This window comes from Microcaecilia unicolor, chromosome 9 (assembly GCF_901765095.1).
Source record: "Microcaecilia unicolor chromosome 9, aMicUni1.1, whole genome shotgun sequence".
NCBI lineage: Eukaryota > Metazoa > Chordata > Amphibia > Gymnophiona > Siphonopidae > Microcaecilia > Microcaecilia unicolor.
In genome coordinates, this window is record NC_044039.1 from 208,894,236 (window position 1) to 208,909,377 (window position 15,142).

The 15,142-nt window shown below is 43.2% G+C and overlaps 1 protein-coding gene across 2 annotated transcripts in view; it reads left to right on the top strand.

Annotated features, from left to right (window-relative positions):
• Window positions 1–15,142, top strand: part of TTC7B (tetratricopeptide repeat domain 7B) — a 513,408-nt gene that overhangs the window by 203,233 nt on the left and 295,033 nt on the right. For both annotated transcript variants that reach the window (XM_030214578.1, XM_030214579.1), the window contains exon 9: window positions 12,703–12,840. In XM_030214578.1, coding sequence (XP_030070438.1) covers window positions 12,703–12,840 — 138 coding nt within the window. The remainder of the gene's footprint in view (window positions 1–12,702; window positions 12,841–15,142) is intronic.

The window sequence follows — 15,142 nt, forward strand, 5'->3', positions numbered from 1 at the left end:
AGAGAGAAGGGTGATAAACAGAGAAATACTCTCTACTGAACTGGAGAACTTGTAGAAAAGGCTTTACATGATGGCATCTCCTTCAGGGTGGAAATATTAGAGGTTTTTGCTCATTCATCCTTCGGTTGCTGTAGAGAGCAGTCCTTTTAGCAGGAGATTATTTTAAAGGATCTCATACATCATAAGAAATCTAGCATTCTGAAACTAAAGGGAGCTTGTGAGTTATCTAGCACACACAGTCTATCTTCTCTCTGAAGGTCATGCTTTTATGTACAGAGCTTAGTAAGCAGAGTATATGCATAAATGGAAACAAGACTGGTAACACTTGTTTTTCTAAAAAGAGAGGGGAGAGACTGCAGTACACAGAGGCTTGATATAGGAAGAAAGGAAACATTATAGAGACAGAAAATCAAAGAGAAGAGAAATATGAACAGAGAGAAGAGAATCAAGAAGTTTGGTAAGTATAGGATGGGAAAATCCAGGCGTATGTAGAGAGAAGGAGAAGTCAAGATATGGAGAGATAAGGAAAGCAGGCAAAGATTCAGACGTATATTACTGGAGGATACAAAAATTAAAGAAATAAAGTGTAAAATCAGCTAGAAAAACACAGCACAGCACAATGATTCTCAACCTTTTCTTTCTTGAAGGAACATCTAGCCAGTTGGGTTTTCTGAATTACTACAATGATTATGTATGAGACAGATTTGCACGTATCGGGTCTCCGGTATATGTGAATCTGTCTCATGCATATTCATTGTAGTAATGCTCTGGCAAAGTGTGCTTCCAGGAGAAAGCTGAGAAGCACTGACATAGAGGAAGCTTTATATGTAAGAGAAGAACATGATTAAATCAGCATTCTGAGATTGGAGTTATATTGTAGTGACCTTTAATTCAAATTTTATAAAGGCAGCATAGGTGCCTATGTGCTTTTCTAGAATAGGCTTGTACAGTGACCCCCCCCCCCCAATAGTGCACAGATCAGGCACCTGCTCCAAGTGTCTGAATGGGAGCCTGCTCTATTTGCTGACAAATGTGCAGATAGTGCAGAAATGGCAAAACCTGGTATGTGCTATTCTGTGAATATTGTGATAAACACTGGACTGCCCTACCCTGAGGAGGCCGCCAGAGGGCGCTCTCCTACAGAAAGCATGGGAAATGCCATGATATGGTCCCTAGAGGGAACTCCAAATGGGACATCAGACCTGAAGGGGCCAGTAGAGGGAGCTCCAGCCAAGGCCTGAACAGGGGGACCAGGGAGTATCTGTAGCAGAGGTTTCCCGTTAAGAGAAAAGGGCACACAGAAGGCTCTGGACTCTTCCAGAACTAGGAGGGGCCTAGAAAGGGTGTGGTGGGCTATTAGCTGCTCTTTATAAACAGTACCTCCCGAGGAGCTGGAAGAGAGGAGATGGGGGACCTGGAATAAATGGAGCATGAAGTCAGAATGAGAAAGTGAAGGAGGAGACCTGTTGGAGTCCTTCTCTGAAAGCCAAGTGCTGGTAAGCCCTGGCGGAGAGCACGTGAGTGTGGACAGGAGCCACTAGAGGGCCTCAGCACATGTGAGAGACCCCTGGGGGTTTACAATATGCATGAGACATCAATTGCACATCTTGCAATTTTATATTCACCTCTTTCCACGTGGAAAAATCTTTATACGGTTGTCCCCCCTTTTTGATAAGTTGTTCAAGTTTTGGTTCCCCATCCAAGAAGAAATAGAGGGCCATTATAAGTGGCAGCACTTGTGCTGAGGGTGTGTCTTTGGCACCACCAGGCGAGGGCCGGAGTACAGAGGCTTATGTGGTATTGAGGGGAGGAGAGGCCTAGTGGTTAGAGTGGTGGACTTTGGTCCTGGGGAACTGGGTTCGATTCCCACTACAGGCACAGGCAGCTCCTTGTGACTCTGGGAAAGTCACTTAACCCTCCATTGCCCCAGGTACAAATAAGTACCTGTATATAATATGTAAGCTGCATTGAACCTGCTATGAGTGGGAAAGCGCGGAGTACAAATGTAAGAAAAAAATAAACCATTTGCAACCTGAAAGATGAGCTTAAGGTGAAGCTGAGTACTTCTGAGCACCAGCGGTATGAGATCACATCTTATTGTGGAGTGGCCTAATGGCTAGTGCAGTGGGCTGAGAACCAGGGGAACTGGGTTTAATTCTGCCTGCAGCTCTTTGGGTAAGTCACCTAACCCTATATTCCCCCATGGTGCAAAATAAGTACCTGTATATAATTTGTAAACCGCTTTGATTGTAATCACAGAACGGCAACATATCAAATTCCACCCCCTTTCCTTTTCCCGTATTGTGCTCCCAGAAACTCAGAAATCCCTTAGGATTTCACTTGCTTGGGTTCTTTAGAAATTTTTTTTTTTTTAATTAAAATTGCTTCTCTCTCATGGAGTGAATTAGTCTTAACCGTTTCTGGTTTACCAGTCCAGCATCCTGAGTGACTTCTTTCAGAACAGGAAGGCTTCCCGTCACTCTGTGAATTCACTTGCCCAACGTGCAGGAAGGGAACTGTCCCTTGGCACTCTTTCTCCTCAGTAACTGAGTATGGGCTTGGAAAACTGAGCTTTGTCCCTGGAAGCCAGGGCTCTCACATGGCATCAACGAAGAGCAGCAGAACAGCTGTCACAGCATCTGGCACTGGGCTAACAGTTTACAAAAGAAATACTCTTTGTCATTTAGAGTAATATGAGCATTACATATCCATGACTGGTATCAGGATGCTTTGTGTATATGTGCATGGGCAAGCTGAACCTAGTGACCTTGTGCGTGTTCCCTACTGTATCATTGTCATTGGTGGTGCTCATCCTGTTTCCAAGCCCCTCTTGGAGGTGTTTTGTAATCCGCAGTGTTTCCCCGCCATGTCCTTGCTGCCTCTCAGCTGGAAAGGCAACAGAATTAGACCTGCTGCTGCTCCTGCATTTCTGTCCTTAATCATCAGTCCCCAGCCTTGTGCTAATGACATTTTAATGCTTGCGATATCTGGCACCCTTCTAGCAGCCAATATGATGGCTTCAACTGAAATGACTGAATCTCTAAACTCTGCCATGTGGAAATTAAATTCCAGTCTCTCACAGTATATGTGCATATATTGGAGATCCCTCTTTTGTGGTATGCCACTGCTTAAATCTAGTATAATCATTCAGGGAGCTTTCCAATAAAGTTGCAAGGGTCTCCTAAGTTTTTATCCTTGGCAGTGTACATGAATCTCACTTCGCTTTCCCTAAGATAGGCAGGAAGGAATGAGATTGTTTCTCCGTTAGTGCAGTGGACTTTGATCCTGGGGAACTGAGTTTGATTCCCACTGCAGCTCCTTGTGACTCTGGGCAAGTCACTTAACCCTCCATTGCCCCTGGTACAAAATAAGTACCTGAATATATGTAAACCGCTTTGAATGTAGTTGCAAGACGGTATATCAAGTCCCATTTCTCTTTCCCTATTTGAGGTTCTACATGGAATGTTGTTACTATTGAGATTCTGTTACTACTATTTGAGATTCTAGATGGAATGTTGCTACTATTGGAGATTCTAGATGGAATGTTGCTACTATTGAGATTCTGTTTCTACTATTTGAGATTCTACATGGAATGTTGCTATTCAACTAGCAACATTCCATGTAGAAGCCTGCCCTTGCAGATCAGCAACGCAGCTGCGCAGGCTTCTGTTTCTGTGAGTCTGACGTCAGACTTGAAGACAGCAGAAGGTTTGATGCCAGTTCCTGGAGACCCTAGATAGGTAGAAATTAGAACCAGATGGAAAGATGCCAACATATATTGGGTAGAGTTGTACCAAATATTTGTATTTGATTTGGCCCCAAATAGAGCCCTAAATACATTATTTGTATTCGGACGAACAGTGATTTAAATTCGAATACAAATAATCCAGGGCTCTACTGTGCCAAACCCTTGGACCCTTGATCACATTGCTTCTTTTATTATTTATATTAAAGCTCAATATCCATTATTTGTATTTGGTATTCGTATTCAACTGAACACTATTTTTCATTTTTCACATTCAGCTGAATAGTAAAATGTGATACTGGAAACAATTTACAAAGTGATTTACATGGGTAAAACAGTTTCTACTTGTGTTAATTGGATGTTTGAATGTTGCCTTGTCTCTCTGACCAAGGATTTGTGCATTGTAGAACAATGTGCAAACTTGTAGCCACATTGAGAGGTGCCATTTTTAATTCTGGGGAAGGTGCATAGATTGCATTGTCAAATCCTTTTGCATCATCTGTAGTTTCTTTAGGCTCAGAACTTTGCATCCTGCATATAGTCCATTTCAGTAGTCTAGCTGGGATAGTATCAGTGATTGGCCCAGAAGATGGAAGGTTGTGACCTGGAAAAGACTCCTGGTTCTTCTTAGTTTCCAGAGTGTCCTGAAAGTCTTCTTAGTGACCGTTGCTATTTGGTCATCAAATGACCTTACAAGACTGGGAGACTGGGCACCTAAATGGCAGATGACGTTTAATGTGTGCAAGTGCAAAGTGGTGTATGTGGGAAAGAGGAACCAAAATTATAGCTACGTAATGCAAGGTTCCACAACCAGGAAAGGGGTCTACGCATCATTGTTGATGATATATTGAAACCCTCTGCTCAGTTTGCGGCGGCACCTAAGAAAGCAAATAGAAAGTTAGGTATTATAGGAAAGGAATGGAAAACAAAAATGAGGACTTTATAATGCCTTTGTATCGCTCCATCGTGCGACTGCACCTCGAATATTGTGTTATATTCTGGTCACTGCATCTTAAAAAAGATTTAGTGGAATTGGAAAAGGTAAATAGAAGGGCGATGAAAATGATAAAGGGGATGGGACGACTTCCCTATAAGGAAAGGCTAAAGCGGCTTGGAGAAAAGACGGCTGAGGGGAGATATGATAGAGGTCTATAAAATAATGAGTAGAGTGGAACGGGTAGACGTGAATCAATTGTTTACTCTTTCCAAAAATACTAGAATTAGGGGGCATGCAGTGAAGCTACAATGTAGTAAATGTAAAATGAATCAGAGAAATAATTTCTTCCCTCAACGTGTAATTAAACTCTGAAATTTGTTGCCAGAGAATGTAGTAAAAGCAGTTAGCTTAGAAAGGTTTAAAAAAAAGGTTTGGATGGCTTTCTAAAGGAAAAGTCCATAGACCATTATTAAAATGGACTTGGGGAAAATCCACTGCTTATTTCTAGGATAAACAGCATAAAATGTATTGTACTTTTTTGGGATCTTGCCAGGTACTTGTGACCAGGATTGGCCACTGTTGGAAACAGGATGCTGGGCTTGATGGACCTTTGGTCTGTCCCAGTATAGCAATACTTATGTACTTATGGTTTTGTTTCCTTTCTTTTCCATCGTCATTCGACCATTTTAGGCCTTGACTTTGGCCGGGATATTTCCCTTCCTTTTCGCCATACCTTGCCCCTTTTTCAGGCACCATCGCTTTGTTTAATTTAGCCTGGGATGTTTTTCTTTCCATGTCCACGAAGGTTCCCAGTGGCTTTAAGCACTGTACCTGGTGCAATCGTACGATCTCTGGGAAAGACACCCATTCTTGGTGTCTTCAGTGTCGTGGGCCCACCATAGCCCAACTGACTGTGTTCTCTGCCTTAGTTTGAAGAAGAAGACCCAGGTTCCCAGAGAGGCTCAACGAGAGAGGATTGTTGGAGCCAAGTCTGGTTCCTCAATGTTGGCATCGGCATCAAGGTTGGAGGTGTTGACATCGACGTCGAGCATCAGTAAGCATGGCTGCGGTTAGACTTTTGGACACTGGGGAGCAGTGAAGCATCAAGTGGGTCTCCACCTGCCAAGAGGCTTCCTGCTGTGCAGAGTCCCTGAGACCGCCCATTGTCAGACCCAACCCCGAGGCAACGTGTGGATTTGATGTCATCCTCGTCAGCATTGAGGAGCCTCGATGACAACCTTCAGACAATGGCCAAGAAGCATCGACATTGATTGCCCTTGATGTACAACTCCTGGGCGTTGAAGGATTCAGCACCCAAGAACCATGGGCTTTGGGAGGACCGTTTTCCCTCCATACAGGATGTGCTGATACGTTGGTCTCCCAACAGCCAAGAGCTAGCTCCCACGTCGACCTCAACAGTTCTGCAACCTGTGCCTCAACCGATACTCCAGTCTTTCCCGGTGTCAGCCCTCGATGAGCACATCCGGACCTTGCTCCCTGAGCTGCTGGATGGCCTTCTGCAGTGGTGTGCATCGGCATCAGGGGGTGCTTGCGCCTACCCTGCCTCCAGTTGCAGCCCCGCTTGACCCTCAGGCTGCGGTGCGGCCTCTGACACCTGACGCCGCATGAGTCTCTGGTGTCAACCGCCACCGTCACTCCCTCAACTTCGGTGGAGGAAGCTGTTGTCAAGGACATGGCTCCTCCACATCGAAGCAGGTTCGATCTCGACACTCCCACCAGTAGGTATTGTCTGACACCGAAGAGGAGCGCTCATGGAATTCAGAGGAGGATCCAAGGTTCTTTTCCTCAGATAAGTCCTATGGAATTCCCTCTGAACCCTCCCCTCCACCTGAAAGGAGAAAGTCTCCTCCGGAGGGCCTTTCATTCCCTTCTTTTGTCAAGGAAATGGTTAGCGCCATTCCATTTTCTTTGGAAGTGGAGGACGAGCCCAGGGCCAAGATGCTTGAGGTCTTGGACTACATGTCTCTTTCTAGGGAGGCTGTGACTGTCTCTAGAAGGTACTCCAGTAAGCCCCCGTTAGGAATTGTGAGTCCCCTCTGTCGGTCCCAGTCATGCCCAAGAAGATTGATACCATATACCATATCCATAGTACACTTGGTTTTGGTAAGCCTCAGTTGCCTCACAATTCCATGGTGGTGGAATCCGCTCTCATAGTTCCAGGGACTATGCCTTGGCGCTCCCAGGCAGAGAAGCTAGAACCCTGGATTCTTTTGGGAGAAAGATGTTCCAGACTTCAATGCTAATCTCCTGAATACAATCCTACCAGCTCTTCACAAGCGTCTACTTCTGAATCTTGGTACGCAAGTTGATGGACCTGGCTGAAACGCTCCCGCAGGAGCAGGCCAAGTCACTTGGTCAGTTGGTCAAGCAGCAGAAGGTGTGTTGAAACTTCTTGGCTAGGGGCACATTTGCAACACTTTTGACGTGGATTCTAGGATCTCTGCCCAGAGTATAGCAATGTGCAGACTCTCATTGCTGCGTGTTTCTGACTTGGAACATTCTGTTCAGCAGAGGTTGGCGGATGCCCTATGCTGGGGGGATGACTTTTGGAGAAAAGGTTGAGGAGGTCACAGACCAAATCAAAAAACATACTAATACCATCTCTTCTTTCTCCCGCCAGGCGCCTTTTGCATCTACCTCCTCAGCTAGGAGGAATTTTGGCAAGCCAAGAAGGAGTTCCTATTACTATCCTAAGTGTAGGTACAACCCCTTGGCTCGCCAGCCTGCTCAGGTTCAACTCCAGCACGCTCGTTCACGTCAACAGCGTGCACCAAAGGCCCCTACTGCTTCCCAGGCAAAGCAAGGGATGAGCTTTTGACTGGATCCAGCAGAGCATAGCCACAGTAAAAGTGTCCGTCCCGGTCGGAGGAGGGGGCTGACATTTTATCAGAAAGATGGCCCCTTATAACCTCTGACTGGTGGGTTCTTCAAATAGTTTGTCTTGGATACACACTCAGTTGGTATCTACAACCTCCAAATTGCCCACCGAGAGCTTATTTGTTCAGCTCTCAGCAAAGGCAGGTACTTACAGAGGAACTCTCAGCCTTTCTGAGGGCCCATGTGGTCGAGCCCGTTCCACCAGGGGAGGAGGGGCAGATATTCTATTCCAGGCACTTCCTTGTGCAAAAGAAAACGGGAAATGCATCCCATCCTAGACCTAAGGGCCATGAACAAATGTCAGGATGGTTTCTTTGGGCACCCTTCTCCCAATGATTCAGGAAAATGATTGGCTATGCTCTCTGAACTTAGGAAAGACTCCACTAAGAGGTGCTGTTCTTTCAGATGGATGAGGTTTGCCGTCTTATGTGAGAGGCAGACCCTAGATCCCCTTGCTTGCCTACCCTACACAGACCCTGCTTGAATACCTTCTACACCTATCAGAGTGTGGTCTAAAGACCAACTCTGTAAGGGTTCACCTTAGTGCAATTAGTGCTTATCATCGACATGTAGAGGGTAAACCCATGTCTGGACATATTTATTGGATAAATACTGAATGAACCCCATTTCCCCTAGTACTCTGCCACAAACGCATTAGAAAAGGTATCTCGCTGTAGTACCTGTGGCAGAAAAACACCGATAGACACTGATATCTTGTACTCTCAAAGAACTCCATATTAGCCGGAAACTCCTAAGAATAGAAGCCCTAATTACATTATATACACACATTTATGTCATAGTATCAGTCAAATGACTCCGGAATTTCTCTGAAGGGATCAGATATCTTGCTATTATGGTTGATTTAATAAGAATGACAATTTGATGCATTTGTGTTGATTTAATTTGATATTTATGACCCGCTTTACCGACAAGTTCTAAGCAGTTTACATTTAACAGTATGTTATCAAAAGATTAGCTAACAATCAATTTAGACAGACATTATATTAAACATCATAATGCCAACCAGAATGTGGGACAGCACATCACAAAACCAGAACACTGCATCAGTGGTTTTATGGTGAGAATACTAAAAGGAAATTTTAAGTCAATTCTTGAATGTAAGACCTTTGAAATCAAAATGATGAACTATTTTGACACCCACCAGACAGGACTTAACAAAGATCTGGGTTTTCTATCACATTACAAACCATTAATTTATACGGCTTTGTCACCCTCATCACCTATCCAGTTTCTCCCTTTCTCTCACAGCTCCCCCTATTTCTCACCTAACCCACTCCACCATCTTCCTGTGAGACTGTCATTGGATTGCTTTTATGTTTTACTTATATAGTCTGATATTTGTCAACATTTGCTCATTTTTGTTCTGAAGGAAAAGGGTTACCTTCAAAATCTAATAAAAAATAATCGCACCTAGATCCAGAAGTCAGGTATTGAATGAATTGAGATGAATGTAGAGTGAATGGGAGGGATGGGGGGGGGGGGGGGGGCTAGCATTCAGGGGGTTAGAGGGGGCTTATGGGTATTTATCGTGTTAGGATAACTGCCAGTTTGGGGAGGGGGAGCTGGGGAGTAATACTGGGTATCTTTAGGGGTGGGGGAGAAGAAGGGAGGAGGGGAGTTGAGAGGTCAACCTGAAAAAAGGAATAGCAACCTACTTTATTAGGTGGCTGGCTTCAAAACGATCATAAATATCTAAGTACACGGTGAAATATAGTACAACAGGTGCGTAATAGGGATTATGTTTTATACAACAAATCGCATCAAAGTAAAATCTAATCAAAAAATGTATTGTTAGTCCAATAAAAAAAGGTATCCTCATGTTTTGCTTTATTTCTATATATTACTTGCCTATGAAATATGTTTTAATACATCAAAAGTTTCAATACACCTTAATACGTCCACTTCAGATGGGCCCTTGAAAATATAATTTATGATGTTTTGATAGATGTTGGCTGAATATTATGATATTGGTTTAAAAAGTGATCTTGTATTTAGTTTTTTATTAAACATTTTTTGGCATTTGGTTAATGGAAGAATTCCAGCAAGATGATTGATTCCTAGTAAAAGGTTTTTGGAGTAATATATGGAGATGATGGGAACGTTTTTTTTTCTGTATGTTATAGATGGTTATATATATATGAAGAGTGTATGAGATATGATTGAAAATATTTTATAGTATAACAGCTTTGTAGAGTTATACTATCAGAAAAAGAAAATTGTGCGAGATATTTAAGGATCTTTTGAATAATGAATGTTATTATTCATTATTCAAAAGATCCTTAAATATCTCGCACAATTTTCTTTTTCTGATAGTACAACTCTCTCTCTCTCTCTCTCTCTCTCTCTATATATATATATATATATATATATACACACACACACTCACGTTTATATTGTATGCTTATAATAGTGTGATGGGTGTTTTGTATCCATGACAAGTTTCAAAGTTGAAAGTACTTGTGTATTTTCACTGTGAGAATTAGTTCAAAGCCTAAGGGCTAAAATAGGGGCTGTCTTTGTTCTAATGCAAACAGTTTGAAAATTGCCCCCCCCCCCCTTCTTAATGTATTGACAAGTCTGCATAGTGGAAGAAATGGAACAACATTAGACCTTGCAGATCCATTTCGTTACTGTAGTTGTTCCCATCCGGCTGAATCTGTGCTAATAAGCTGCATCTGTGAAAACCATTATGAAGAGAAGAATAATAAGCATTGCTTTATTGCAAAAACCTTGTTTGCTGACCATGCTTGCCATAGGCACAATGGGAGAAAAACATTTTATAATTCATGCATAAAGCAGATTTCAGTTTAAAGACATTTAATTTCTCTATATGGTAAGTAAATAAAATTATTTCGGAGTCATGATCTCTCTATATAAAAGGCAACCCCAACGTTCTGAAGCCTCCACGGAAGTTGAGGCGCCCGAGATATCCGGTGTGCCCTGGAGTGTCTGCACCGCCCTCGCGTCAAAACGTCATGACGTCGAGGGCGGAGCTATGACACTCGAGGGCCGAAACGGAAACGCCATAGGCACGGCCACGGAGGCGCAGCAAAAAAAAAAAAACAACCCTCCCCACACACAGCCCCCAACAAGGCAAGTAGCTCGGAGGGAGGGAGCCCCTTGCTAGCACCCGTTTCATTGCGCTCAGAAACGGGCATTTTTTCCTAGTTGTTATATAATAGGTTTGTAAAATCTAGTGCCCCTTTTTCACTTTCGCTGTAATAAAGAATGTGCATTAATTCCTGTATCTGAAAAAAGAAAAAGAGACAATCCCTGTAACAGAATAGCTAGAATGCTAAACACAAAGTCATTTTCATTTGTGATGTTCTCCTTACAATCCCACCGTTTTCACAGCATGTCTGTGTGGTTCTGTGGACCCTTGCTGACTTGAGGATTGCCTCCTTCAGAACATGTCATCCATGTGCTGTTTAGCTGGCAGCCATCTTCCTCCCCCTCCTAACCTCAGTGGCAGGCTCAGGCTAGACCTGCCCTAAATGACAGAAGGATGCAAACGTCAATCCCATGCGACACTGAACAAAGCTCTTTGGCCTGAGCTGTAACCCGCCCAATAAATCTATGTTTTTTGGCGTCTTGGTTCAGAACAATCTGTGTCGCTGGTTTATGAAAGTTTTCTCTTCTGACCCCTCCCCCTGGTGCATGCAGAAATAGGAAAACCCTAGTGAAAGAGAGTTAAAATGCTGATTTAGCTGAATTATGTTATAATGAAAAGTATACACTGCATGGAAGCCCTGTCCTGGAGGTTTACAGCCCTGCGTTGTAGCAGTCAGCTCTTAACAGGAAGCTAGACCCCTTAAGTAAGAGTTGTTCTGGTTTGGATTTTTGAGGCCTTGTAGGTCATGTTGACCTTGTTTCACTGTGTTATCAGGGAGCTGCACAAGGAGCGTAAAGCTTTCCATGGGTTATAGGTGCCACTAAGGATGGAACATATGTACTAACCTAATCTTACCAACCTCCACTCCCAATTCTGTTCTGACTTAGATACCGACCTCATCATTAGTTTTACTTACCCCACCTCCTCATTCCCCCTCTACTCATCCCATCCTTCTCTTCTCCATCTCTCATTTATTATATCCCTCCTTACCCCTTTTCTCCCAACTTATACTATGCTATCCTGTCTACCCTCTCTTGTCCTAATCATACGTTATCAAGCTCAACTTTATAATGTTTCATTACTGTTTTGAAATTTCTATTATAAGACTTTGTATTTCAAATTACTGTGTAAGCCGCATTGAGCCTGCATTGTGTGGGAAAGTGCGGGGTACAAATGTAATAAATAAATAAGCATGCAAGAAAAAAACCTTTTTTCTTATAAAAGGGATTTTCTTCCAAGAAGGCGTGTATAGCTCAGTGTAGCGCTGTGATATTGCATAGCACTAGAAATTCATCAATTAGAAAATAGCCCCAATATTAAAATATCTTTTTAAAGACTCTTCTGTTAGACTATGCAGAAATGACTATGGGGGTCCTTTTACAAAGGTGTGCTGAAAAATGGCTTGTGGTAGTTTAGTTGCGGGTTTTGAGCATGCGCAGAATCATTTTTCAGCGCACCTGTGAAAAAGGCCTCTCCCCCCCCCCCCCCCCCCCCCCCCGAAGATGGACGTGCGGCAAAATCAAAATTGCCGTGCGTCCATTTTGGGCCTCAGACCTTACCGCCAGCCATAGACCTAGCGGTAAAGAATTTGGTCGGTAACGACCTACGTGCATCAGATGCCGCTTCCGCGCGCCAGAAAATAAAAAAATATTTTTCAGGCGCACATAGCAGACACACGCCAAAATTGAAATTACCGCAAAGGCCATGCGGTAACCGAGCGGTAACTCCAATTTGGTGTGCGTTTGGCATCCGTAGGCGCCTACGCTGCTTAGTAAAAGGGGCCCTATGTTTCCTTAAGAGACAGCTGTTCACCCCTAGCTTTTGTATTTGTAAACTAGAAATATTATCTGAATGGAACACAGAGCTTCCATTTATAGGTAAAATGGAGACATTACACGCAAGACGGAAAATGTTTTCTGTTGTCTTTGTTCCCTTCCTTGAGACCCATTCTGGCCAGTCAGACCTGAAACATTTTGTACTGAACCGCAGGCTAACCGGGACGCCGTGCTGAGCAGAATCCCTGAGCACCGCAGCGATCGCATTATCAGCCTTCAGAGTGCATCCGTCGTCTACGACCTGCTGACTATCGCACTGGGAAGACGGGGCCAGTATGAGATGCTTTCTGAGGTAGGTCAGGACTGTTCCAGCTTTCCAGACCTTTGTCCCCAGTTCCTGTAATGCTATTAAATCTGTCCCACATAAAATGAGGTTCTTGGTTTATAATCATCTCGTCAGCGTTCTGAACCACTTGTCCATAGAGCAGCAGCTGCTATACAGGTAAGTGCCCTATCCCCCAATTTTCAGTGGCACTATCTAGATAGTTCACAAACTATATTTTCGACAGGGTGTAATCTCCTTAGTTAATTAACAAGACATCTAGACAAATAGGAGATTCTATAGGTAGAATATTGGCTTGTCTAACCATGACACTGTTGTTTAAACCGCTCTGGCGTTTCAGAGGAAAAGGCCTCAAGAAGCCCCCAGCTCAAGTTTGGCGTCAGGGGCAGGACTGCTTCATCATTGGCCAAAAAACCTCATTACTTTTATTCTTTGTTTTTTTTATTTTTCGTTTATCTGCTTCTTATAAGCAACATTCAGAGCACAGGTTAGCTTAAATTGACGTAGCTTGTCTGTTGCTTCTTCTCCTTCACTATCTAGATAGTGCCACTGAAAATTCTTACTGAGTACCCTGGCACAACTCAGCCGTTATCCATCAAACTTTGTACATTAATTTAGATCAGAAAAAAGCAGTCCTAATTTAAACCGCATGGCTGTGAAGTTAGCAGCTTAAGTGTCACGACTCTCAGTAGAGCCAGATTCGGTCACTGCCATCCATGTATATATCTGATTAGTGGCACTGACTGTACAGAACAAACGGCCAAGCCAGCATTAGAAAAACACTGTCCACAGCACTTGAATATTGATCTATGTCCTTTTCATGTCATTTTGTACGGTACAGATTATGCAACCTTTTTTCTAGGCAGTATTTAACCTTTATCCCTCATGAGTAATCTGAAAGTTTATTTTCCACTTTTCTCCCTGCTCATGTTTCCAGCAGTCAAAAAAGATATACAGATGGTTCAGACTCGACTGTTTGTTGAAAAGGGGATCGAGTTGTGTGCTCAGGCCTTGGCAGGTCTGTTCATGCACTTGATACTGTGGAACGTTTTCACGTGAACATCCCTGTAGATTGTTAGAAAACTGACAGCCTGGAGCATGGAACATACAGGGCTCAAATTAGTAAGGAACCAAGTGTTATTGTGCAAGTGATCCTTGTGTAACTGTGTGATTGGGATTCCTTATATGGAAAGTTGTTCATTCCTTGTGTGGGTTTGATGGATTGCTCTAGTGCTGTCACTGGAAGCCCCAGATTCAATGAAAGACTAAACAGCAGTCAAGCAGAACCATGGTAGGCTATCTGGTACAATATACTGCATAGCTTGGAAGAGAGAATTCTGCTCTATTTCAATGTGAGATCACATACTGTCAGATATTTTTAACAGGGGTCTTTTAGGAAATGCTTGCTTTGTACATTTCAAATGTAAAAAAATTATGTGCGGATAGTTGGCAGAGCTACACACATGCTATCCAGGAGTTATGACAGAATGTCCGAGGCCTTCATTGAATGTTTTTTTACTTTGTTGTTCTTTTTATTGTTGTTGTTATAATTAAACTATAGTTAGCTTGAGACATTTTCAGGTGTGGTAGAATCAAATATTATTAAAGTCTTTTTTTGTTTCTTGTTTGTGTAATGTAGTCTAGCCAGTATCAGCGGTTAGTATATTTGAGTTTAAAAAAGGATTAGACAAATTCCTGGAGGAAAAGTCTGTTATTGAGATAGACATGGGGCGAGCCACCTCTTGTCCCTGGGATCTGCAGCATGAATCTTGCTACTCTTTGAGATTCTGTCGGGTACATGTGACCTGAATTGGCCATTGTTGGAAGCAGGATACTGGGCTAGATGGAAAATTGGTCTGACCAAGTATGGCTGTTCTAATGTTCTTATGCCCTTTCTTTTAACGTACAAAGCCCCCAGCCATTGAAAAAATGTGAACTGAAGTCTATTAATAACAGAGCTCGGCCCTCATATCTAGATAATAACCCATTGTACCATTATGTTACCTTCTGCTTGCCACTCTGGAGGGTTGCAAGCCTTCCTTGTAAGACTGAAGATCAACCAAATTGCTTTTCTCAGGAGGATTTCTGCACCCCCTGTTGAATGAGGGCATTGGCATGCATTCTTCCAGTTTTGTTTTGGTCTTAAAATGGATGAGATACTGTTCTATTCTATTGCAAGATGTTTATACTGCTTTTAACTCATGATTCAAAGTGGATCTCCAAACACAAGACCCAGAGGTCTTTTGGACCGAATCACCAGGCCCCCCACCACAAACACCACTAGCTTCCCCCCCCCCCCCTCCTGCCCCCC